Here is a 26,961-nt window from a genome sequence, read left to right as displayed (position 1 = left end):
TAATAACCACCCTGCTTAAAAAGTCACTCCCAAAAGTGAGAGAGAGAGAGAGAGAGAGGGAAGAGAGAGTATGGACTCGAAGAGTTGGGTTCGAGTTAGACATTTGACTTGTTTGAAATTTTTGGTTGTGAACTTGTGATGACCTGGTTTGTTTTTTTGTTTTTGTTTTGAAATGGACCTGGTTTGTTATATATGTGGTTTGTGGGGCTCTGAGATGACCCAAGATTTTTATTAATCTTCTCTGTGAGTCTCTCTGACCAAGCTCTGCTACCCTTTTTGCAGAGGCATCAACAAAGCTCTTCCCCCACCTCCCAATCCTCACACCACTCATTCCGTCGTTCACTGATTTTCCCCTCAACTCTCACTTAAAACTTTCAAGTTTTCCATTGCAGACGGTAAAATAATAGGTTTCCCCTGCAAAAATTGTTCAAGTCTCTGCCCTTCCTCTTTGAGATTCAGAGCAACACGACTTAAATTTTCCATAGGTTTTTTTTACCTCTTTTAGTTTGGTGCCCACATAAAAAAACATACCCATCTGAGTGCTGTATGGTATGGGCCAATGAGTTCAAATTGGTAGAATCATAACAGGGAACAAGTTTCTGGGGTTGTTTTTGCTTCAAGGTGAGGGTTCAGGATTCTAGTAGAGTAGAGATCATTGGGTTTAGGAATCTGGAGATTGCAATGGCAGAGTTCTTGGGATTGGTGCAGGAACAGGTGTAGCAGAGTATCAGAGTTGTCACAGTTCTGCAGTTGAAGAGCTACAAGGAGCAGCAACAGCAACAAGAGCTAGAGTAAAAGGAAAGCCAAAGAAAAAAGCAAAGCAGCAAAATTTCAGTAAAAGCAAAACCCAAAAGAAGAAAAAAAAATCTGGAGCTCCAAAAAAATCATCTGCATCTTCCCCAACAAGAATCACAGAACCAAAACCTAGATTCATACAACAACCCCCATTTCCACCTTCATCAACAACAACAATATCTACAGCTTGTTCAAAACCAGCATCAAACACATGCTGAGCTCATAGACTCCCACAAGCAAACCCAAGAACAACCCAGCAGCAAAATTACAGAGCATGCTAAGCCAAGAGGGAGAATGGGCATGAAGAGCGTCGGAGGAGAGATTGTGCAAGTCCAAGGAGGTCACATTGTCCGATCCACCGGCCGGAAAGACCGGCACAGCAAGGTTTACACGGCAAAAGGCCCCAGAGACCGCCGTGTCCGGCTGTCAGCCCACACCGCCATCCAGTTCTACGATGTTCAAGATCGGCTGGGCTACGACAGGCCTAGTAAAGCCGTCGACTGGCTCATCAAGAAGGCGAAAACCTCCATCGACAAGCTCGCAGAGCTTCCTCCTTGGCACCCAACTGGAGTAGTTGCTGCTAATGCAGTTGAAGGTGAAGCTCCAAATGGGGCTGGAACCAGTGACATGGTGATCTCAAATGAGCAATCTGAGTCTTCTGGTTACAATTTCCAGCTGCAGAGACAAATTGGGGACAGCACGGATCACAATGATTCAAGCTCATTCATCCCACAGTCTCTTGATTCCGACACTATAGCTGATACCATGAAGTCTTTCTTCCCCACAAGCTCAGCTGCCTCCACCATCAATTTCCAGAGCTACCCATCTGACATAATCTCGAGAACTACTAATCTCAACCCCAACCAAGACCTCGGCCTCTCCCTCCACTCCTTCCAAGACCAAGGCTTGATCCACCACACCCAGCAGGAAACCACACAGCACCATCACAACGACCAGATTCAAACCCTCTTCGCCGTGCCGGCCACGACCGGGTTCGACTCTTCTACTTATCAGAGGATGGTGGCGTGGAGTAGTGACAACAGCAGCCATGAAAACAACAACAACAACAACAACAACAACAACAGAGGAGGAGGAGGAGGGTTGTTCTTCAACAACATGTCGCAGCAGCAACTGATGGGGCAGCAGCAGCAGCAGCAGAGTTCGGCTGGTTTTGCACAGAGGGGTACCCTTCAGTCCAGTTTCACACCTTCCATTCGTTCTTGGAGTGATGAGATTCAAATGGCCTCACAGAGAACACAGCACCACCACCCGATTCATCACTCTTCCATTTTCGGCACCAGGTTTGCCTCTGATGCGCTCCCTGTCTTCTGCATTCCCACCACGCGTCTTCACAGCGACGATGCAGACCTCTCGGATCGCCCATCTTCTACTTCTTCTCCCAACTCCAACCACCATTCATGATCCAATAACCCAACAGTAAGTTCTTGGCTTTATCATTCAGACCCTGTTTCTCACATTCAAAGAATTAAACTTTATGGATTTTGGTGTTGGGTTTTGTAGAATGTATCAACTTGGGTGTCAACAAATTGGAGGACAGGAACAACAAGAAGGAAGATTCAATCGGGAACAAGAGTATCTGGTTTGGACTACTTCAAACAAACAAAACATTCTTTTTTTCTCTTTTGGTTTTCCTACTTAGTATTAAATTCGGTTCCTCTGGTTATTTTTATATTTGATTTGATGCGACTTTATTGTTTATTTAGAGTGGGGTTCTGTACTTCTGTTGTTGGCTCAACTTTGGTTTCTACATGTTTTTCTGATTACTACTGCTACTACTGGGATCAATGTGACACATTGAACCAGAATTTTTGCTTATTCTACTGCCTATGATCCATCATCCACTATATCTTCTCTCTTTCTTTTTGAGTAGAGGTTGAACTAGGCTGATTCATTTTTGGCAATACCTAGTTAGTTTAGTCAATGCTTTGCTTCAACATCACCAATAAGAAACTGGAGAAAATCTAGCAGAACCAATCTACTGTACATTTTTTTGGTCAATCAATCTACTGTACATAGTTGGGCTATTTGTGTTGGAGTTTCTTGATTAGACTACCGTTTGGCTTATATTTCATCTAAATCTCTGTACTTTACTTTACAGGGTGATTCACTCATTTATAAGGTTTAGTTACTCATGTTCAACTAGTATTAGTATTTAGTGTACTGTGGATCTTTAATCTAGTTTTAGAATTACACAATAGTTCCATAACCTAAGGCCGTTACTGATACTGCCTGTTGTAGAAAATGATGCATATCTTACTTTTGGTACTAATCTTGTGAAATTTTTATTGACCAAGTCTAGGAAAGGGTAATTTCACCAAGAAGTTGGCATGATACTATAATTTACTTGCAAATGCATTTGAGCATTTCTGATAATTGAAGAATGTACTGCAAACTGAAGAAAATTGGTTGGCTTTTGGACCATTAAAAATTGGCGTAAAAATTTGTTCCAGTTGATAAATTTAGAAATGTATGTATGTGGGTTTTTGTTGTATGGATTAAGTAAACCTTTTATGTGAAGCTGCAAACCTTCACTTGTAGTACTAGATTTTTGGCCTACGAACATGGTAGCTTTTTTTTCCTTTTCGATAACATAAAATAAAAGGAACAATAAAACTCAAAAACTCTATTTGCTCTCCTTCCTGGCCTATCCAAATGGAACATTGCGGACTTGACAGTAAAACCATATAGGAGGAGATAAGGAGACTGACTCGAATAAGAAGGTTGAGCCAAATGTGCCAATTCATCAACTATGAAATTAGTTTCTTGATGAATGTACCAAATGATAACAAAAGAAAAGTTTCACACTAGGAGAAACATCTCGAACCAGGTTCTTAGGTCTCGTTTGGTATCCGGAAAAGAAAGTAGTTCCTTTGGAATTCCATGGGAATGGAACTTGAGTAGGAATTGAACTTTCCTTTCTAGTGTTTGGTGACACGAGGGAAGTTAGTAGAAAAAATGTGAAAAAAACTTGTAATTTATGGAATAAAATAATATGTTGTGAGTAATAAATGCAATGAATTTATTTAGGAAGGAAGTAAGTTTCTTGGGGTTATGAGTGGAACCAACTTCCCCCCCCCCCCCCTATTTTCCCTTGTATTAGGAAATCACTTCCAAATTTTGTAGTTACCAAACAAAGGAAATGAACAAACTTCTTTTCCTACTTCCTCAAATATGTGAAACAAACATGGCCTTAATGTAAGCTTTCTCATTCACAGCATCTACCAGAACATTGGAATCTCCTTCATCGACAACGTAACAAAAATCTTAAGTGGCCAAAGTAGCAATACACATTAGAAATGCTACTTGCGACTATTCGCTATGCTACTTACGAAGAAGAGAAGCATATGGTTGATTTGTCAGAACGATCAAAACCTCATTGAAAGGCAGTCTCTTAGCAATAGAACAAGATGAGGTGTTAGTTCATATTCTCCACCACAGAAACTGCAAACCATGCTGTCAATGGTGAACTTGTTGGATCTATGATCTATCTATACTGTAGTGTCCTGAACCCATAAGTGTATTCTTGCTATGCACACAACCTGCTTGACGAAATGTGGCAAACACAACATATATCAGTTTGAGGTATACCAAAACCCATGAAAAAGAGTATAATTTTCCTCTGCTTTCAACATAGTTTTGCTGAGGGAGTGATTTCAAGAAAAACATAACAAAATGCAAGTGCAATTTCCATGTTGAAACAGTCTTTTGACCTAAAAGACATTAAAACAGTCTGTACAATTTCAATTTAGGATTACTTATGTTGTCAAATTTACATTTGCATTACAATTTGCACATCAGATTCTTATAAAAGTCAAATGAATTAGAAGTATGTGACTCAGCATGTTCTTTCTTCCCACAAAATTGAAGTGGGATTATGTGACAGTCATCAAAAGCAAATGCTTTGTCACACTTACTGCCATAAGGTGAAATGCTTTCTCTAGAACGAACATCTTTGTGTTTCATTGCTATAGTGTTTACTTTTATTTTTCAATCAAATGTACTACTGGGGCAGTTCTTCACTTTTATCGCGTGGTGATATATTTGTTTCGCCTAGCCTATTCAGTTGAGTTTTACTCTCTAGATAGATATTGCAAATTAATATAGAATAATCAATCACTGGAAGTTGGTAGGTGGAATGATCCCATAGAGAAAGCATGAGATCGGATCATAAAAACTGTATTCCTCTAGGATCTATATTGGAAGGGGTGATGTTGCAGAGCTATGCATGACCTTGTGCAGAGCTGGACGCAGAGCTGCAAGTTGCTTATTGGTCTAAATATCACTTATCTGTATCGTATCGGTCGAGGGGTAAAACGATATATCAGAGATATATCGGTTTTATCGGATTTGCTTATTTTCAATAAAATTTATAAAATAATACTTCAATATGTACCAAATAAACTAAAAACAGTACTAAGTAAATTAAAGAAAATAAATACTTAATTTTGTGACAATTAAAGTACACGAACGACATCTAATAATAAAAATATGTATTTAAGAATGATTATTTAGACTTGAAATTCATCATATATATTTAAAATATATATAAATTAAAAATATATATGAAAAATGAAAAAAAAATATAAGCTTTTAAAAAAAAAAGAGGAAATAAATATTTAAAAATTAAACAAAAATTGAAAAATAAAAAAATCAAAGTTTGACCGATATTTGACCGTTGACCATCATTTCTGCATTGACCGATAAATTTTGACCGATATGCCCTTATCGTATCGGATTCGAAATATCAGCGATATATCGGCCGATATATCTGATATTTCGAACACTGGCTGCAACCCCCCCCCCCCCTAAGAGGTGGTGTCGTTTGTTCGTTTCGATGTTGTTCTAAGTTTAGCAGGAGGTGGTCGTTTCTATAGTTTGTCGTCGTTTGGTGCTCAACTGTTGCATTAAATGTAGGATCGTGCAAATTGCTTCAGTTGAGATTTCTCTCTGGATTTTCAGCTTACTGGTCACACAAGGTGACTCTCCTCCTTATTTTTTGGTGATTAAAGTTGCTTAGTCATAGGGTTAGACTTTCTCTTAGTAGTTGTTCCATAGTAGGATTAGAGTTGTTAGGTCTTGTTAGCTTTTTGCTTTTCTTTGGCTATTTAGCATTCTCTTGTAATTTGAATCAAACACAATTGAAATACAATTGGGAAATTCTCCAACATCATTTCTTCTTTCTCAGTTCATATTTCAACATGGTATCAGAGCAAGTTTCTAATTAGGACCTTCATTTGCACTCCATTCCCATCTTTTTCATTGCTTCATTCTCTTGTTGTTACTCTAGTACATCATGGCTAAAGGTGACAATGAGAAGGATTCCGCTTCAGGTTCTGCATCATCTACAATTGAAGTAAATGATTCCAACACCAACCTTCGACTTACTGCAACTCTTCTTAATGAGCTCAACTATCTATCTTGGTCAAGGGAGATGAGGCATGCTCTTGGAGGAAAAAATGCCGCTTAGCTCCATTGATGGCACGATAAACATTCCCTCCACCTCACCTTCTGAGTATGATGCATGGTTTGCTCAAGATCGACTATTGATGGCTTGGATATTAAATTCCATATAACCAAAGATGTGTGAGATCTTTGGTTATGCTGAGTTTTCACTCAAACTTTGGAAAAAAGTCAAATATCAATATGGTGACTTAAACAATATTGCTTGTATCTTTGAGATCAAAAGATAAATGTTTGAGCTGCAGTAAGGTAACTCTTCCTTTGTGCAATATCTAAAAGCTTGAAGACTATGCGGAATGAGTTGGACCAGCATCGTCTAATCACTACTGATAGAAAGATCTTGATGAAAAGGGCTGAAGAGGATAATGTATTTTATGTTGCTTGCTAATCTAAGTTCTAATTATGATGATATGAAGAGCCATTTACTCATGGCATCTGAGCTTCCCTCTCTGCAAGTAGTTTGTAATACTACTCAAAGAGAGGACACAAGGAGTAAGGTGATGACGGCTGAGGTATCGGTGGTAGAGCAGAACAATGAAGCAATGGCCTTTGCTAACTCAAGCTCTAACTCAAGTGCTAGACCCTATAAGGGAAGAAGGTACGATCTCAAATGCACTTATTGTGTTTCCATTGATAGATTTGGAATTGGTCATGAGGAAAAGACATGTTGGATTCTATATCCTGAGTTGAAGCCGAAGTTCAACAATGATTATAAGAACCAGAAAGGGAAAATGAAGATGTCCTTTGCTCCTAGTACAAATGTTGCAGAGGGAGATACTTCTAAGGCTATAAAGAACTTCACTGCCAAACCTATCACTCTCATAAATCAATTTGCAGCTTTCTTGCAATAGCATAAAATTGGAGTAAGTGATGAGGATGCAACTGCCATGGTTGGCAAGCTTACAGTATATCTTGCAGATGGTAACTTGGCTTCTAGTGATGAGATTCCATGTATCATTTGTGCTATTTTTACTGCTCTTGATCTAAGTAAGGATCATGATTTTAGGATTGTTGGCTCAAGAACAACTCATCATATGATACATAATTCTTCGTGTTTAAATGAGTTTAGCTCTTTTGAAAAACCTTCTTTTGTGTCTGTTGCAAATGGGAATAGAGTGCCTATCTTAGGAATAAGATAAATGAATCTTTTCTCTGATCATAAATATTCTAGTGTCATGTATGTGCCTTCTTTTCCCTTTAAACTCTTATCACTTGGGAGATTAACTCATTTTCTAGATTGTTGAGTCATTTTCTCAATTACCAATGTCATATTACAAGATCGAGTGACCAAGAGGAAGATTGGTGAGGGATTATTACTAAATGGCCTGTACTATATTTCAACTTCCCTAACTTTTGCAAAGAGTTTCCTTACTGCATCGTAGACATCTACTCGACAACAACTGTGGCATATGTGTCTAGCTCATCCTTCAACTTATGTTTTGTGTCATCTATTTCTAAATTTATGTAAACCTATTTCAGATTGTGAAAGTTGTCACAAATCTAAGTTTATTAGATTAGCTTTTCGTAACTCAAGCTCTAAAGCCTCTAAAGAGTTTGATCTTATCCAATTTGATGTATGGGGACCTGCCAAACTGAAATCTTTTTTATGGTTATCGATATTATGTCATTTTCATTGATGATTACTCTAGGAGAGATATGAGAGATTTTCCAATAATTTAATTGAGGACCAAAGATTTAATTATTAATTAAACATATTTTTCGATTATTTTATATTTTTTCATCTCAACCATTTAGATTTTAGGTCTATATAATTAGATTACTTGTACAAATTTTCAACCAATTTGGTAATCCATTCAAGTTCATAATGAGTAAATCATATATATGAATGTCTTAACAATTTTCAATTTGAACAAAAATTTACAAGGATGATCTACTCATATATATCTATAAACTAAACAGTCAAGATCTAAATATAAAAACGAAAAGTATGCGAATCACTTTTATCCTCAACTAGTCCTCAACAAGATGGTTCTTATTGGAAAGTCTCCCATTACTCTAGATCCACCTTTGTTTATCTATTGAAACATAAAATGAGGTCAAAAAGAGTTTTGAGGATTTCCATAATTTGGTTAAAAACCATTTTTTCCTCAAGCATATGTATGTTGAGATCTGATAATGAGATATAATATACATGCAAGTCAATGACTTATCATCTCAGTTCAAATGACATTCTACATCAGACTAGCTGTGTTGGAACACCTCAGTAGAATGGTGTTCCAGAAAGAAAAAATAGAGATCTTTTGAAAGAAAAAAACTAGAGCTATAATGATTCAAGATAATGTTCCAAGCATATTTTGGTCAAATGCTATTTATACAGTTGCTTATATCATCAATAGATTACCTTCAAGGGTTCTTGATCATCTCAGGATTTTTGGATGAGTTTGTTTTGTTCATGTGCAGCCCCATCATCGGGACAATCTTGACCCTCGAGCTCTAAAGTGTGCTTTTCTAGGATATTCTTCATCTCAGAATGATATAAGTGATATGATCCTAATTCAGAAAAATCATTGTATCTTGAGATGTTAGAATTGATGAGTTTAATTATTTATTTCAAAGCCATGAGAATGATTTGTTTCAGGAGGAGCTATTTGATATGCATGCCCTCATGCATGCGTCTATGCTTGAAAATAGGCCTACAGAGGTACATGTAGGAGGGTCTACATATGCCTCACTTTCCTCACATTGGTGCTTCTCCTTTTGGGACTAATGTAAATCATCCAAATGAAGAGTGTAATGATAATCTAGATGATTCAGATCATAGCAATCATGAAGTTCAAGATCAACAAGTACCAAGGAAAAATCTTACTCGGACTAGGAATCATCCTGCAAGGTTTCAAGGTTTTGAACTATTTAAACCTTGACATCCTTTTGGCAAATTGGTTGTTCCAGCTAATGCATCTTCTTAATATTGTGCATTTATCACCAAAGTTAGTGAAGTCACTTAACCTAGGAGTTTTACAGAGGCAAATAAATCTCCTATTTGAAGACAAGCTATGATGGATGAACTCAATGCCGTGGATGAAAATCAAACTTGGAGTATTGTTCCAGCACCACAAAACATAAAATTGTTGATGCTAGGTGGGTGTACAAAGTCAAATTTCACTCAAATAGTGAGGTAGAGAGATGCAAAGCAAGACTGGTGACGCGTGGTTTTACTCAGATATTTGGGGTTGATTATAAGGAGACATTTGCTCCTATAGCCAAGATGAACACTATTAGAGTTCTCTTGTCTGTAACTATTAATTCTGGTTGGTTTCTTTATCAAATAGATGTGAACAATACATTTATTCATAGTGAACTTCAGGAAGCGGTGTTCATGAAGCTTCCACTTGGTCATCCTAAAGAGCAAGAACCAGGCCTTGTGTGCAAATTGCATGAAGCTATCTATGGTCTTAAGCAGTCCCCTAGAGCATGGTATTATAAGCTCAGTTATGTGTTATTCAAGCATGGTTTTAAATTTGGTGCCGGTGATTCATCTTTGTTTATTCGAAATAAAGAGGCTAGGAAGCTGGTGGTTCTAATTTATGTAGATGATTTTATCATTACAAGAGACAATACAGATGATATTCAAGCTCTCAAGTCCACATTACATGTTGCTTTTTCTATCAAAGATCTTGGCTATCTCAGATACTTTCTTGGCATTGAAATGTACTATCAAAGTCAACTACATGCTATTGCATATTTGTTGGTGGTAATCTTGTTACATGAAAAAGTAAAAAACAGCATGTAGTTGCGCATTCTAGTGCAAAGGCAAAGTACATGGCCATGGCATCAACTGTTTCTGAGCTTATATGACTCAAAACATTGCTTGGTGACCTTGGTATCCAATTCCCTTCCTATCACACTTCATTGTGACAATCAAGCTGCAATGCATATCGATCGCAGTTAATCTAGTGTTTCATGAACGAACAAAGCACATTGAAATTGACTGCCATTTTCTTCATGATCAAGGTCAATCTAGTATCATTTTTACTGCATATGTTAGGTCTTGTGACCAGTTAGCATATGTGTTTACTAAACTCTTGTCTTCTACTCAATTTCATTGATCGGTTTTTGGTCAAGTTTGGCTCTCGTTTTTCTCTAGCTTGCGCTTGAGGGGGAGTATTAGAAGGGGTGATGTTGCAGATCTATGTAGGACCTTATGCATAGCTGTAGTCCCCCTGTAGAGGTGGTGTAGTTTGTTTGTTTCGATGTCGTTCTCAGTTTACCAGGAGATAGTCATTTCTACAGTTTGTCATCGTTTGGTGCTCAACTGCTGCATTAAATGCAAGATCGTGCAAATTCTTTTGGTTGAGATTTCTCTCTAGATTTTCAGCTTGCTAGTCACTGTGGGGGTTATAAAAATGATGACTCCCAAATTAATTATGATCAAGGAAGAATAAATGAAAGTTGACATGAATGTTCAGTAAGAAGTTAATGCGAAACCAAAACGGTCGATGAGTAAGTGTTCCGTAACGGTTGACTAGTGAATGCAACATATTGTCGACGGTTAAATGTTTGTCATGAATTGAATAAACCATAACCGTCCATGGTTAATTAGTTTGAAACTGTCGATGATTAGATGAAATGAGCAATGGAGAAGTAGCAATCAACACCAACTCATGGAACTACACCTATGAAAGAGAGATAGAGATGTCAAGGTATTCATTCAATCTGAGCTATTCTAAATAGTATTGAGTATTGTTCTGACTTGAGCATCAGAGAGTCTTTTGCAGGTACCCCCTCCCTCTTCACTCTTTATCTCGGTGAATACACAATTGTCGTTGAGGGTACGATCGTCAGTCAAGGGGCAACGTTGAATGACGGTCAACGCCAAGCCAAGTCAACAAACATTCGAAAGTTCTAGACGATTCTTAATCCACTTCCGCTCAAATCCACATTATATTGGAGGTCGAAGTCGATCAACGAAGAGATTTTACCCTCCAACAGTCACGCAAGCTGACTCTCCTCATTTTCCGGTGATTAAAATTGCTTAGTCATAGGGTTAGACTTTCTCTTAGTAGATGTTCCATATTAGGATTAGAGTTGTTAGGTGTTGTTAGCTTTTTGCTGTTCTTTGGCTATTTAGCCTTCTCTTGTAATTTGAATCAAACACAAATGAAATACAATTGGAAAATTCTCCAACATCATCTTCATCTTTCTCCTCAGTTCATATTTCAACAATATTTACACTCAGAGCTCGTAAAATTAAAATAGTCGCTCGCATGTAGGTGATAATTGCTGCTGTAGCTGATAATTCTAGTCATGTAGGTGGTCTCTTGCTTAGTAGTTCTGTGTTCTCCTACTGCGTGATGATCTTAATGTCCCTCTTAGTCACATCATTCGTAATCGTTGCTTGCGGTGATTCCTCTGGCAAGAAGAAAGAAAACAACACTAAGAATAGTGGTGACCTCAACCAAAAGAAACAGAAGAATAGTGGTGGCCTTGGCCAAAAGAAAAAGAAGAATACCAGTGGCGGTAAAAAGAAAAAGTACTACAGGAGGTGGTGGTTGTAGCGTAGTTAGCTCTGGTTGTGATGGGGGTGGTTGCGGTGGTGGAGGCTGTGGAGGTTGTGGTGGAAGTTAATTTATAAATCAGTTTCACTTGGTAGAGTAGATTACTACGTCGTTCACGAGTTCACGTACAAGCTGGTGCTAATTTACAAAGTTCTGATGTGTTTTAAGTTGTATCCCTGTCCATATATCCTAAATCTCATTCATTCAATCAATAAAACGTTAGTCTGCTCCCCTACATCCTTTGTATCATACGTCTGAACCAAATTATATAAAAACGAGTATTTTTGTTTGCAAATATTCATACTAATTCAGAAAATAAGTGATCGAACCAAGAGTATAGGACTATCAACCAACTGAATCAGAAAATCCAAATGGTAGTAAAATAGTTACTTATCAAGCTAGTATTAGTTTTAGTTAATCTTTGTCAAGAGCTGGAAACGCATTCAACTCCGTACCAGACTCATCCTCCTAGCAGATAATTCAACTCCTTTGTTCGGCACTAACACACACAACGTACTCATCTGTGGCACCATGTAACATATTCATGAATTGATTAACATGCTATTGAAATTCAATACCCAGCAAGTTGATTTATTAACAACTAAAACTATTGCACAACCATATTATCCCATATGAACTTTCACTGATAGTTATTGTGTTGGAAATATATTCCACCAGTTAAATGAAGATCATCCTCTAATTTTTTCTGCCAATTGGAACTTTCTCAATCATGAGAAATTGGTCATCATTTTCTGCAAACCAAGATTCTTAATCTATGTTCACCAGTGGAATACAGTATGGAAGCACTTCACTCCCAATGCCTCATTCAGATCATAATTTTTGAAGTATATTTCATACTCTTATTAGATTTAAACCTATCTAACATAAACTTTTTCAATATCAACTTTTTTTTAATCCATCTCAAATAAAACGAAAAAGAAAACTAGTATTTTGTATAGAAAGCTTAAATCACGAACAGGTGAGGAACAAAAGGAGAAACAATCCCAAGTATCATGATTTGCAGAACAACAAAACATAAAGAAGTTAAAGTAAACTGAATCCAGAACACAGACAACGAAACAAAAAACACATATGACCTCAAATTTCCTAGTTAATTGTTCCTCACAGAGGGATATCAAGGTTAATCTATGCATTTCACTTTAGATGCAAAGCTATTGAAAACCTCAGATTTATCTTATTTTCCTTTAACAAAATTGCAGAAACTGCAGTTGACTTGTCAGAATCAGCAGCCTGTGAAGTGTGGTACAATTCTGTTCCGGAAATAGCTATTCCCTTAATTCCTTCTCATTTACACAAAAAAAAAATTAAAGAATAAAATAGAACAAAACAAGAATCAAGCAGACCAGATCTAAATTACATGTAATGAAAACTGTAATAGCCAGCACAGAATTAAAAGTCTTTCATCTGGTTTGAAGAGGCTTAATTCAGTGCCCAAATTCTTCCAATACCAATATCAATAGACATGAATTCAAATATTATAACAACAAGAATTCAACTCAAAACCCCTTATTCTCCCTTATAACAACAAGTACTTACTTGGACTCGTCACAAAAAAAAAGGAGGGAAAACACATTCCCCTTATGCCTTATATTCAAAATCATTTTAAAATTTTAAATTTCAATTGCATTATCCATATATTGAAGCGTATAATCTTCAATTGCAAAATTCATTGTGGAAAACTCATGTCCCATGTAAAAATATCATTCAATGTACATAGAAATAAAGAAGAACCATTCCTAATTGGCGCACAATCACTTAGCTTATAATGGATCAGTAATCCCATTTAAAAACCAAATCTGTAGCCAATCAGTTCATTTGCATCAACAATACAAAAACAGATATATACAGGTTGAAATCTAACCTTTTGGCAGAACAAGAGACTGCAAGCATAAGAGCTAGCAAAAGCTTTGGGATATTCTGGGTTGGAAGGCTCTGCAATGATTGTAGCTGGCTAGACAGAGACCCAGTGGTTGTGGATGAAATTTTACTGTAAAGTAGAGAGTTCCCACTTGGATGAAATGATACCTATTTTTTGGTAGTGAAGATGCAAATCTACCGCTCCAATTTCCAATGTTTCTTGCACCTCTTTTTTTTTTGACCAAAAAAAAAATCTGAGTTCAAGGGCCAATTAAACCAAACTCAAAAGTGAAATGATTAGAATTGTATAATGCTAAGTTTCAATTGCCTTTCTCCATCCGAAAACACCTTATAGGGTGATATATCATGAATCATCATCACAACATTTGGATGCACAAAAATTAAGCTTTGTAATCTTATACGTTAGTCACGAATAATCTCTACAGGAGCAATGACCTTCAATAAGCAATGAAAACGGTTGTTATCTCTGATAACAATTTCTCTGTCGACAGTACCTAATTTGAATTTGATGAACCATGGAAATCTTCACAGGTCCTAAGCTTTTTGTCAACCCTTATAGGCAACCCAGAAGGGTGAGCTATCAGGCCTAAGGCAAGGACAATTATCTCACCGTAGTACTAAACTTATGAACTTTATCTTCTTCTAATACAATAAACAGAGCAAAACTGGCGTTGGGAACGTACCCAGCTTTCTCCTTCAATATATCAGCATTGCCTGAATGTCAGACTTCATTTCATGGGAGGTCACCTTTGCTTGGAAGATGTGGACTGCATTTTTTACTGCAATCCAACTGTAGCCTTCACCCTTTGTTTCATCTCCTTTCTCACAAGAATGAATTCTTCCCACCTGCATCGGTCAATTGTCATATATATAACACATTTGCTAAAATGAAGGAGGCAAAGGAAATATAATGAAAGCAAACACACAGTTTAATTGCCTTCCCAATTTCCTTGTCATTCTGTAGTTAAATATCAAAACCACAGCATCTTGGATTCTAGGATATGAATAATGTTAAAGGAACCACATCCTACTTTGCTTCTTTTTACATCTAATTTATGCGCAATGATGTGGGTGAAAAATTAGGTCCTCCAGCATTAGTGTTCTGAAGGTACTTTAGTTATACACTCATACAACACACAGTTTCTATGGTTGTCTTCTGCTACGAAAGAAGTAACATACTCGGCAGAACTTTGTACGGACAGAAATGGCATTATACTACAGTAGGCTTCTTGGTACCTGCCAGTGACTGCAAGCAAAGTGGAAAGCACAGAGCTCACCGGCTGCTGGTCAAGCACGTGGCAAGGTTTCTCTCAGGCATTTCATCAAACACCTTCCCTGCATCGTCACGCAGACCAGTTTCGCACTTCATATGAAAAGCACACTGCACATAATGAACACATTACACATCTCCCCGGTCGTCAAGGGCTTGTTTACCAAGTCAGAGTTTGAGATCAAAATTGCAGACTTTCCTGCGTTTTATTTGACCAAAGAGCTTTCACGAAAGACCATTTAACACTAAAAAGTCTCCTTACTTGACTCTGAACAACGCATCAAACAATATCATAGCATCATTCACATGTTCAAGTCATCAGTCTGAAAAACCTGGGAAGTGGGTAATCCCCCGTTTCTACGTTATGTTGTAAGCCCATTGAATCAAACCACATCAGGAGTCTATCTCCCTGGTTTTACGTTTGAAACTAAATGCTAGCTAGCCAGGTCTTGGAAGTATTGTTATTTTAGATGATGAACAAAGAGTTTGAATAAACCAGGCAAAAACATTACCACGTACTCTACCACTATTTTCAACGGCATTTACTAACAATGAAGAAAATTGGCTTAGCGCACCTTAACTTCAAATTTGACAACTATTGTGACATATTTTATACATCATAACGCCCTCGTTGCCGGAAGTTTATACGTTATCCTCAATTTCTTGCTGTTTTTATGGTTTTGGTAGGTTACCAAATACATGTGTAGGAAATATCAAATCATCGATGAATAATATGATGACATGCAGATCGAGCATAGAATGTAACTAATTAGTCTCATGGTCAGGCCGTCGATTCATACCTTGTACTATTTTTTTGGGTTTGGTATTTCTTTTTTAATATTGGCCAAAGAGAAAGGCAATTGAATCTTAAACTTCCGTTGCCGTCTTTTACCAACCCTCCATGTGAGCATTGTGTCCATTGCTTTCCCCATTTTTATTAAAAAAATTAATTTAAATGAAAGAATAATAATTTAGAGTGATCAGAAAAATGAGTAGTCGGCCGCTTGAATTGGGATAGTGCCTTGAAAATGATATATTGCTGATTTCCCAAACTGTCTCAAAAGTCCACCCAAAAATTCAGTTCACAAAGAGATATAAACTTGAACTGGTTCATGCCAAAACGTGTGGAAGAAGGTTAATCAGCTAGCTTAATTTGCTGGGAAATAATCTCTCATAATAGAGCGAATCCTCTAGGCACATTCCATCAGTCAACTAGTAGTTGTTTAGAGGAACACCTTCTACCAATTTGATTGAGGATGATATAATCAAGCATTTTCCCACCTTCTAGCTTCTAAGAACATAACCAAGTAATTGAAATGAAAGAGAGAGAAAATTTACGAGAAATAGATTGATGAATTGGGAGGAAACAACCAAGTCAACATTCAACAGTCAACCATCTTGAAATCAAAGAGACAGTAAACTTTAGTTTGTTTCCGTCTCTTGTTTTCTCCAAATTAAACTACTCAAATGTTCATATATACGCCATAACCCTTTTAACAAGTTCCCACTTCCCACACTAATTAAATACCAAAACCAAGGCAAGATCCAAAGCTTCAGGCACTCAAACAAATGTTGTAGTTTTGCTTCATTCATTTCTCACTGCTTCTCTCATAAGTCATATCTCCCCCCATCTCATAGCTAGAGAGAAGTCTCGAGTCTGAGGCACCATAGAACCAGCCATGTCTTCTTCCTCTCACACAGATCGGATCATGCGCCTTCTGGACGAAAACGATGAGTTTCCTCCGGGGTGGCATGACTGGCATCAGAAGAGCCCTAATGATTTGAACAGCAAGATCATGCTCATCGCCATCATTTCATTATCCGTCGTGGTTGTGGTTGTAATACTTCTTCATACCTACGCAAGATGCGTCCTCAGACGCCAGACAGTTCGCCGAGCTGCCGCCCTACGCCGCCTGGGTTCGACCGTGGCCCGTGTCCACTCTACCGCCGAGACACCTAAGACCGGCCTCGAACCCTCCGTCATCGCCGCCTTACCCGTCTTCGTATACGGTGTGGGACGTCAGGACGGCGATGCTGACGTCGAGTGCGCCGTGTGTCTGAGCATGCTGGAGGATGAAGAAATAGCGAGGTTGCTTCCTAATTGTAAGCACAGCTTCCATGCAGTGTGCATAGACACGTGGCTGATCTCGCACCCAACGTGCCCTATCTGCCGGACGGAGGCCGAACCCCGTATGGCTCTCCAGCCGGAGCCGCGAGAGGGTCCTGTGGCAAACGCAACACCGACGGCTCCACCGTTGGAGCCGGTGAACTCAGTGTTGTCATGTGCGGAAGGGACCTCGGAAGATGGTAAAGCAGTAACTAGTGGTTCCATTTCGAGGATGAGTAGCTCTTTCAGGAGAATGCTTAGTAGAGATAGATCTTCGAGAAGGGTACAAGCTTCAGGTCAAGAAGATGGTTTTGAAGATTTAGAGAGACAGTGAGTCGGTGACAGTACTGAACTTGTTTCGTAAATTTTTGTTTACATGTTCGTATGTGTATATCACATTATATAAATTTTCCTGAGAGACCTCAGAGGTACGTACGTTACGTATATAGTCTAGACGGCAGCTCTGTATGATGGGGCTGCATGTTTCGGGCGTCGACATCTCCCCTTGGCGGTGCGCGGCATAGTCGAAAACTCGAAATGGTTGTTATTTGTAGTACTTCTTTTGCTTGAACACGATGGCGTGTATATGCAAATAGAGGCTACAGGATGTGGTCAATGATTTGTTTTTTTTTTTCTCAAAAGATACATAGATGGTCTTTGTATAAATTGATTAAGTTCGTTTTTGGCGAGCTCAATTTAGATTTTTATTGAGTAATTTTTTTGGGTTTTGCCTGAGAGATTTGATCCGGCTCCTCTTTTATGTGCATGCATGCATGTATCTATGATTGTGGCAATTTTCATGATAAAATTAAGTTCCTCTTCAATCAAACACGATCGAGGTTGTATATCACAATGATCTGAGATATTAATAAAATTAATTTAAGTGGGCGCGGGCGCGGGCGCATAGAGTTTAGCCAAGATATAGTAAAGTCGTAGAACTAGTAGAAGAACTGATGGTCCATCTTCAATCTCCAACTGTAGCTGACCTCACTTATGTTCCATGTACTGTCGATGTTGCTACATGTAGTGTTGATGTTACCGGACGGACAAAGCTTTCCAGTGCTTGAATTGAGATTTTGACAGTAGTGCGCAGCGCAGATGTGCGTCACAGTGCACAGATTCGGATCTTCGCTGGCCGGGGCATTTCAGGGGGGATCAGAGGGAATTGATGGAGCAGATTGGATTCAGATTCTAGTTTTCCAGATTTAATCTAGGCAATGCCTTGTAGAAGTACATGATTCTAGTTCCAGATTTACTCTTTAAAATAGTTTGATCTTATTAATACAGAAGAATAGTAAGTTGATTTCGAATGTGGAGGTGAGTAAAATTAAGACAATTCTAGCTAACTCCCAATTTCAGGTTCAATTTGCGTCTTTTATGACTATAATAAGAGTACAGCTACCGGAGTGAGGATTCAAGGTTTAATTTAAGCCCGATATCAGTAAGGCATGTACAGAAAGTTAAGATACGAGTTTTTATATTACAATTAGACTAGAGAAAATCGAGTATTTTAGGTATCATTTGGTGTTCTTTAGAATCGGCAGGCTGCAATCAATATTTTTGATACCTTTTAGTTTCAAAATTAATAAGAATGTCATTACGTCCATGAATAACAGCCATTCTGGAAAAATCTGAGTACTAGTACAGTACTGACTGAAGAACATGAAAGAACTACTGTTGAAGAACCGAACCGAAAAGCTATGGCTCCCGTGAGGATATGAGTCCTGTTGTAGAGTACCAAATTTCAGAAGCAATATAATGCAGAATCTACAGCTGTATTTTCGAATCATGCATTATATATTTATCTCTCTCATAATTCACCTCATCAGGTACAACGTGCAAAGGTCTGCAATACTCCAAAAACGGAACATGAAAATTGATAGGCCACATAGGTAGATTGCATTTCTTACATTAACCTTTTTAGATTTGACAAAGAGCTTGTTTATTATTGTTATTGTAGAATCATGGAAACCTTCTTGTTTAATGTCACTGCTTCTCCTTTGTGTTGAGAACATTAATTCTGACAAAGTTTTAACATGCAAATATGATGCAATCGGATCTAAGCCCGGTCATTGATTAGTTTGTTTTACCAACTTAATCTTCAAAGAACACTATTGAAACTGAGAAGCCAGGAAAATTATATTGCATGAAGATTAATTCAGACAAAATTGGCTTCTTCAATACCGATTGCTAGTTACTGCAAGACAAAATATTCACTACTTGATTTGTGACCATCAAAATTACAAAGCTCAAACAGATAAACAGAAGCCAAGTAATCGATCTATTGCACGATTTTAGAGATCCTAACTCTAAAACCTAGATATACTAATGTGACCCCAAAAATCATAAGGGTCTCAGTGTCGTTCAGCAAAAGCTCAGCTCAAGGTAAAGAGATTACCAATGTATTATGGGAGGCAATGAGCAGAAGACTGGTAAATAAGGGCAGCAAAACCAATTTGTGAGAAACTTTGTTGCTCCCATTCAGATCTTGACTAGGCCCCAACCCATATGATGCTGATGATGAACTCGAACTTCTACTGCTCCCTGACAAGCTGTGCATCCATCATAGAACACTTGATTACATATCAAATCTTACGCAAACAGAGCAATACTCTGTTTTTACCATGACAATAAGTAAGTGATCTCTATGTTATTCTACAAAAGTGACAAGCTCATAATATCATGATTGCTCAAATGGTCCCAACCCAATTGCAAGAACTCAAAAATATTAAGAATAATAATCTAGGCTCTTCTACTAGTGTGCCAAAAATTGCCCAAATGGTTCAAACCCATTGCAAGAACTCAAAACATTAAGAGTAATACTAATTGCAATTAGTTTACCTGGATGGCATCTTGCAATTACCAAAACCTGAAATGGAAAACAAAAGACAAAAGCTTTACTCTGTTAGAGATCTAAACACCATTCTCACAACAGATCCAATTCTCCAAACATGAAACGGAGAAAACCCAACAAAGAAAGGAGAAGATGAAATGATACAAGTAATGGAGGCACGAACTGGGATTCAAAGAGGTAACAGCGGCAGTGTTATCGAAGTTGCAGCTGTCGTCGGTCATGCCGTTCTTGAGGAAGTAGTCGTTGAAGGCATAGGAGGCGGTGTTCTGGATGTCGGCAGCGTCGTAGCACGGCCCACCCTGCTGGGTAGGGCTGCAGTTGGCGCCGCCGGCCCCGCAGGCCCAGTCGAGGGCGGACTGGAGAGCAGCGTCCTCGGCGTTGTTCTTGGCCACGCACCACAGCTCCGTCGTTACGACGCTGTTTTGGGCTGTGGAGAGGGAGGCGAGAGAGAAGATGAGGAGGGAGAGAATGAAGGGTGTGTGCATTTTGGTGGGAAAAGGAGGACGATGAAGTGAAACGCTGAAACTGGCTGCTGAGGCTTTTAGAGGGCGAAGAGAAGAGAAGGGGAACATTAATGTAGCCGTTTTGGTTGTTTGGTTAATTTATTGAGGGGAGAAGAGGAATATGGAGGGGTAAAATGACCGTTACTGCTAGGATAGAAGGAGGAGGAGGAGTGAGATCGACAAGCTGAGACACAGTGAGAATGCCACCCAAGAGGCAAGAGCTAGTGAGCTACTACTGACTTGACTGCTCCACAAAGTCTTGGAATCCTCGTCTCTGTCTTTCATTTTTATATTTCGGTGTTTCCTTTTTCTCCATGGATTAAAATAAATTCACAAAATACTGAAATAGTGGTTCGACTCGGCATTTCACAGAGATTTGTACCTCTACGACTGTATTTTTGAAACGTTATAGAATCCTAATCTGCGCTCGATTAATTTTACTCACACATCCTCATAAACCACGCATCTTTTACTTAACACACCAATTATTATTTAGAAGTTAGACGAGACCCTATATCTAGGGTTGTCAATTGGTCATGTCGGGTTGGGTTCGTGTGAGTCAATATATTTTGCATCTCATAAAATACAAACTCAAACCCAACATATTTAATAATTGTGTCAAAATTAAACTCAAATCCAACCTACTTATTAAACGGATCACCATTTTTTAACCCGTTTAGCTCATTTAATATATATATCATGTAATTTTATATAAAATAAGTAATAAAAACCTAGATTTAAATAAAATAGTAAACTAATTTATCTTATTATTTATATTCTAGTTCAAAATAAGTAAAGAGTTATTAAAACCATATTGCATAAGATGCGACTATTTTTAAATTGGTCATGTATATGTTTATTTTATATATAATTTTGTTTGATTTTATATTAATTGTGTCATGCGAGTTCATTTCGTGTTAGTGGATTGACCCATGGTTGACCCGATTATTAAATGAGTCATGGCGGGTTAAACCGCCGATAACCCATTTTCTAATCGTGCGAGTTCAACCCGTTTTATTTCGTGCGGGTTTCGAGTCGTGTTATTGGATCGTATCAGAATTGACAGACCTACCTATATCTAGCGTTTCCTCCTCTAATACGAGGATAGTGAGCAACCCACCATCACTTATCCCATTGTTACGCATGTAAGCCCCAGACCTTGCCATCCTTACTTGCATACCACCATTATGGCCATTGGTACTCCATAAAATCATTGTGCCGCCACCATCACTCAGGTTGAGATTGAGCGAAAAAGATATATGGATCAAAGTTACTAGAAGACCACCTCTTAGAATAGAAGTCAGCTGAAGCCTTATGAGGTAAATAGAGATAACTTTTTTTTAAAAGAGGAAAAAATGAAATTATAACTTGAAACATGTACATCACTCAGAGTTTACAACATCAAATATTGGCGCTCTAGAAGCCTCATGAGGAACTCCCTCAAACCAACAAGCTGACAAAAAATATTCAAGATCAGCTAGAGCATCAATAAAAAAAATTGCTCCCATGAAAACATGTAGGAAGCTAATTCAACTAAATTGAGCAACGGGGGCCTTAATATCTCTAACAATCACAAACAATCTCCAAGGAGGCTTAAATAATTGAACAATTGACAACATCAATGATCAACTTTTGCGTCACCTTCAACCTCCACCGAATGATAGCCACGCTCCAAGGCTATTTTCAAACTCTATTTAGGCGGCAAACCTTCAGCAATAGGAACCAAAGTGCGACCAAACGGAACAGCGACAGCATAGATCACCTGACCATCTTCACCTCTCAATATGAAACTGATAGAGCGTTAATTAAAACGTCTATAATAAATCATGTAAAACATCATCGTTAGTATATAATAAGCAATGATCGTTTTTTCCGGGGAATTGAAGGGAACTCTAAACTTTTAGTGTTAACAAATAATGGAGGGTTTGAGATTGATTATTAACTACTGAAATAAAACCTAAATTACTATTTACATGATCGACTTCTCTTTAACAAACTTAATCCAAATTCACCACTACACCACATAATTATAAGTTCGAACCTATCATGCATTCTAATTCGACCAATTACATACTTTTTAGACACCAATACAATTAGAGCCTTACGGGATCATCTAATCATGCAAGATTTCAATTAACATTTAGATTGACTTAGGGCCTAATCTAAATTTGTATGCAATCGAATTCAATAACACTTAAAGTAGAAATTAAACAAGATTACATTGAAGCACCAAATCTTTGTTGGAGACATGCTTCATGTTTGACGTCACCCACCATGGTTTCACATGCAAATTTCCATATTTTTTTACCACTTTTAATCAACAAAATCCGAACCTACTTAGGGCATGATTCGATTTGTGTTAATATGGTTGATGAATCTATCACTTAAACACAATCTTAGGGACTGCATCCAAGCACTAAATTCATATGCACATATCTAAAAATTATCTAAAAGTATGAGAAAGATGGTTGGAACACAACAATAGAAATACAAACTCATTAATTATAGGAAACCATCAATTCGGTAAAGATCCAAAAATCTAATAAAATAATCTGAAATTTTTGATTCTGTTCCGGGAGAATTACTATTCTACCCTTGTATGTGTCTTAGCCTAATAGGTTTCCTGTTAGGAGATAGATTAGCATCTCCGTAATAGATTAGGACTTCGAATCCCACGGGATTGTGGTTTTGTAATGCCTATATATAGGCCCTCATATCATTCAATAATACACAATTATTTCATCCTGAAACACGTTATCAGCACGTTGCCCTAAAACCCTGAACTTTTAGAGCCCTAGAAATTTTTTCTCTCCACCGCCGGCCGCCGTCATCTCAGGCCTCCGGCATCTCCTCGTCAGCACAGCCCCTGCTCGCCGTTGTTGCAGCCCCCCCCCCCCCCGCTGCTACCCCCGCAGCCCCGCGCACAGCCCCCGCATGCTGCCTCTGCACCCCCGCGCGCAGCCCCTGCATGCTACCCCCGCAGCCCCGCACGCTGCCCTGCCATGGTGCCCCCGCATCGCAGCCGCATGCAGCCCCGCACGCAGCCAGCCCCGCACGCAGATTCTGCCCTGTGGCCCCTGCTGCCCTACAGCCCCCTCTGCTGCCCCTGCACGCAGCCTCCGCAGCCCCGCAGGGTATCCTCCGCATTCGCTCCGCAAAAACATCTTTTTGCCCCGAAAAACCCCGCATCAGAGGATTCAAAATTGCTCCTCCCGCATATATACGCAATGAACGCGAACTGCACAAGCAAACTCTTCACTCAAGAGAAGCTACTCCCGTTTTCTCTACCCTTTTGGGCCTTTAAACTATTTCTCTTTTTTTCCTTTTTCTTTTCCAATTGCTTATTAAATCGTTTATTTGCACGTTTTCGTTTTCTAACTATGTTTCACGTGCTTGCATAGGAAAAGTGATCACTCGTCGTACTATGGTGATGACATTCATGCCGAGATGGATGATACTTTTGTCATCTACATACGATTTTGATCGTACCCTCCCAAGATTTTATGTCATCGGACGAAGATCGAAAAGGAATTCAACAAGCAACTTCATGGATGACGATCGTTTTGCAGAGCAATTTACTTATATGCGGTCTATTTGGCAGACCAACAAGTATGTTTTTCTTAAAGTTGCTGCTTTTGAAGACATATATATAAATTATCGGGCGCTATTAGCCTTTTTCATGTCTTCTTTTCCGGCCTTTCCTATAACGCCGATGAGACCAAAGAGGGATATGATTCCCCTCTTGGTCGACGTTTTTCGTGTGACGGTCCTGGGGGAGTCACGTTTTTATTTAAAAAAGAAGATATCGATTTCGTGTGGTCGCCTGAGTGCACCGCTGTTTTGGGTGCGATCATGAGAATCGCCGATATGCATCGATTATTTTGTGACCATATACATCACAACCCTTCTAATTCCGGTTACATACTTGAATAGTTTCGATTATTCGAAACCTATACAACCCTCGTTTCTTATGGATGTGTCGCCATCGCGACTGTTATTTGAATGTTTGAGTTTCTTAAACTCATGTCTATAAACGATAATCTCAAGGTCTACGTACTCATTTATTTGAGTTGATTCATTACTCTGATGCAGCACTATTTGCTGACAAAAAGATCCCAAAAATAACGAATTCTATGGGACACACTTAAAAGTGATTTAATGAACGTCTATGACGACGTATTACCAGAGTTGACCTTGAAACATGCTCAACATCCGAGAAACACATGTCATTTATTGGCACCTGTATCTATTTCTCGAGGGAATTTTGGAGATGGAAACGTAACATTCTTCCATTCTCAAGTAAGCACATTTTTGAGCCTCAGGCTAAGGCTCCGCCCAATCAGATATGCAAGATTTTGTTGCTACAGACTTTTGATTAGTCAATCTATTTTGACTATGTCTTCTGCTTACTATTTTTCAAGTATGACGTTGGCATTGCCACGATTATTGCTCGACTTTAGCTTAAGTCGTCTATTGGAACTGGAAGCTTGTTTGTGTTGTATTAAATATTGGCATATTCTATAAAATCTCTCGTATTTCTTGTTTACAAGATTGACTCGTGAGAATTTTATTTGCCTTGGCTTAGCATGCATGGTCAACGTTGCAACTCACGTGGTTTTTAAATTGGCCGCTTTTGGGTTACATGGGACCCCAATAGCACTACATTGTGATTTTGGACTTTGAAATTTGGAAAACGGACCTCGGAATGTCAAAATCGACGTCGTTTTTCCCGGCTACTCTTCCGGCGTTTCCGGAACGTTTTTTGACGTTTTACCGGCGTATGCGCCGCCTTCCGGCCATATGCCGGCGTTTCCGGCACCGCCATCCAGTTCCGGACGGCGTTCCCTGTCGGACCTGAAGCTATGGCCTCCATACCGGCCGGATTTCCGGCAATCGGTGCCGCCGGCTTCCGACGAGTTTTTCCGACGTTTTTTTTTCCGTCGTTTCTCGTCATGTTTTCCGCATATTTCAGCAGTTCTTGCTGTCACGTTTTCCCAGTCCAAATTTCACTCGGTTTTGAGTTAATTTGACATGGTTTTCTGGTTAATTTTCCAGTTTTCTCCAAGTCGTTTCATAGCTCAAATGATTTTATTATTATTGGTGACCACCCGCACCAAATGGAAGGTTTTCCACCGTAATTGTTTGATATTCAACTGCTCTAATACCATGTTTTTCCAACTCTTGAGTTGAAGAATGTAGTTCTATTGCCATGTGATACATTCGATGGGATTGCCATTTGTTTCAATCCCCTCTCTTACAATATCCTACGGCGTATTGTGTAGAGAAGTTCACCGCGTTGTTGACTCTCTTAATCTTCATTTTGAGAATGTCCCGCCGTGAAATCGAGTGTCTTGCTAATTGCGTAACCACACACACTGTCCTACGGCGCAGGTAGTTGTTTTACGGATCTCGTGCGGAGATTGTGTTGTATATCTTCGTGCCTTGCTAAGTTTTAAAGGCCATTCATGCCAATGATGGATTTTCATCTTGATATTTGTGTTAAGAATGGAGAGGAATAAATCTGTCAGATTTCATTGGCAGTATCTTTTTCAAGCTTCGACAGTAGCTTTGTTAGCCTGCAGACATCGTTTTGCTAGCCTACAGCAGTAGCTTTATGTAACTCAAGATTCTTTGAATCATGGGTTCGGTTTTACTGTCTTCTCGGTTTTGACATGATCGTTTTTTTGGTCATTTTGAACAAGATATGATGATTCGAGTTCTTTGAAATTCACATTATCATCTATTTTTCATGTTCACGAAGCGATTGGAGGACCACCTCACCATGCTCCACACGGTGAGGCCGAGCCTGCCTATTTCGGCGGCTCCATGGAATTAAGGCCGTCAGTGGCGGCATCCCCTCCTTCACAGGAGCTTGTGATGCCTCTCGTGTCTTCTAATGCCTCCATGACAATCTCTTATGCCAATCGCTCATTTTACAAAGCTTGTTCTTTTGCTAGATTTCAAGAAAGTCCTTATTTGCTAAGGCTCCAACCGAGAACATTCCATTCTTACAAAGTATTTAAGGTGACATTAGTGGACCCTATCCAACTGAATACAGACATTTTTTGGTATTTTTATGGTATAGGTTAAGAGCATCGACGCATTGGTCACACGTCGCTTTGCTTTCCACAAGAAACGCTGCATTCGCTAAAGTTTTTAGCTATGATCATCATACTAAGGGCTCACCACCCTTCCCATCCTCTCAAATCTATTTGATTGGATACCGTTGGAGAGTTCACCTCCACGACTTTGATGATTTCGTTTTGCATATCTACTGGGATCGTCGTTGAACATAGTATTCCTCATGTTCATTCACTGCACGATCTAGCAGAGCTCGGACTTGGTTATGGGTACTAACCTGCCGATTTTTGCATGGAGATATGTAATGATGTTGCATGCAGCGACACTTATTCGTTTTAGACCCACAACTTGCCAAGCGTTTAGTGCGTACCAGATGGTTACTGGATACGATCCCAACGTTCTTTTCCTTAAACGCCTATTTGGTTAAAGTTGTTTATGTGCCTCTATTGTAGTTA

At 38.8% G+C, this 26,961-nt stretch overlaps 3 protein-coding genes across 3 annotated transcripts; 2 read left to right on the top strand and 1 right to left on the bottom strand.

Moving 5' to 3' along the window:
• Positions 1-291: 291 nt before the first annotated feature.
• LOC126799477 (transcription factor TCP4-like) lies at positions 292-2,629 on the top strand. Its single transcript, XM_050526683.1, has 2 exons — positions 292-2,232; positions 2,317-2,629. The coding sequence occupies exon 1, from the start codon at positions 1,090-1,092 to the stop codon at positions 2,215-2,217; it is 1,128 nt and encodes a 375-aa protein (XP_050382640.1). The 5' UTR covers positions 292-1,089; the 3' UTR covers positions 2,218-2,232; positions 2,317-2,629.
• Positions 2,630-16,486: 13,857 nt separating this feature from the next.
• LOC126799832 (E3 ubiquitin-protein ligase ATL41-like) lies at positions 16,487-17,702 on the top strand. The gene has a single exon (XM_050527087.1). The coding sequence runs from the start codon at positions 16,641-16,643 to the stop codon at positions 17,400-17,402; it is 762 nt and encodes a 253-aa protein (XP_050383044.1). The 5' UTR covers positions 16,487-16,640; the 3' UTR covers positions 17,403-17,702.
• A 1,539-nt stretch (positions 17,703-19,241) lies between these two features.
• On the bottom strand, positions 19,242-20,532 carry LOC126799864 (PLASMODESMATA CALLOSE-BINDING PROTEIN 5-like). The gene is made up of 3 exons (XM_050527127.1): positions 20,086-20,532; positions 19,910-19,937; positions 19,242-19,620 (listed from the first exon to the last, which is right to left on the bottom strand). The coding sequence occupies exons 1-3, from the start codon at positions 20,492-20,494 to the stop codon at positions 19,449-19,451; spliced, it is 609 nt and encodes a 202-aa protein (XP_050383084.1). The 5' UTR covers positions 20,495-20,532; the 3' UTR covers positions 19,242-19,448.
• Between the last annotated feature and the right edge of the window lie 6,429 nt (positions 20,533-26,961).

The sequence above is a fragment of the Argentina anserina genome, chromosome 6, assembly GCF_933775445.1.
Source record: "Argentina anserina chromosome 6, drPotAnse1.1, whole genome shotgun sequence".
NCBI lineage: Eukaryota > Viridiplantae > Streptophyta > Magnoliopsida > Rosales > Rosaceae > Argentina > Argentina anserina.
The sequence above is the reverse complement of the archived record's forward strand: the minus strand, read 5'-3'. Positions and strand labels throughout refer to the sequence as shown.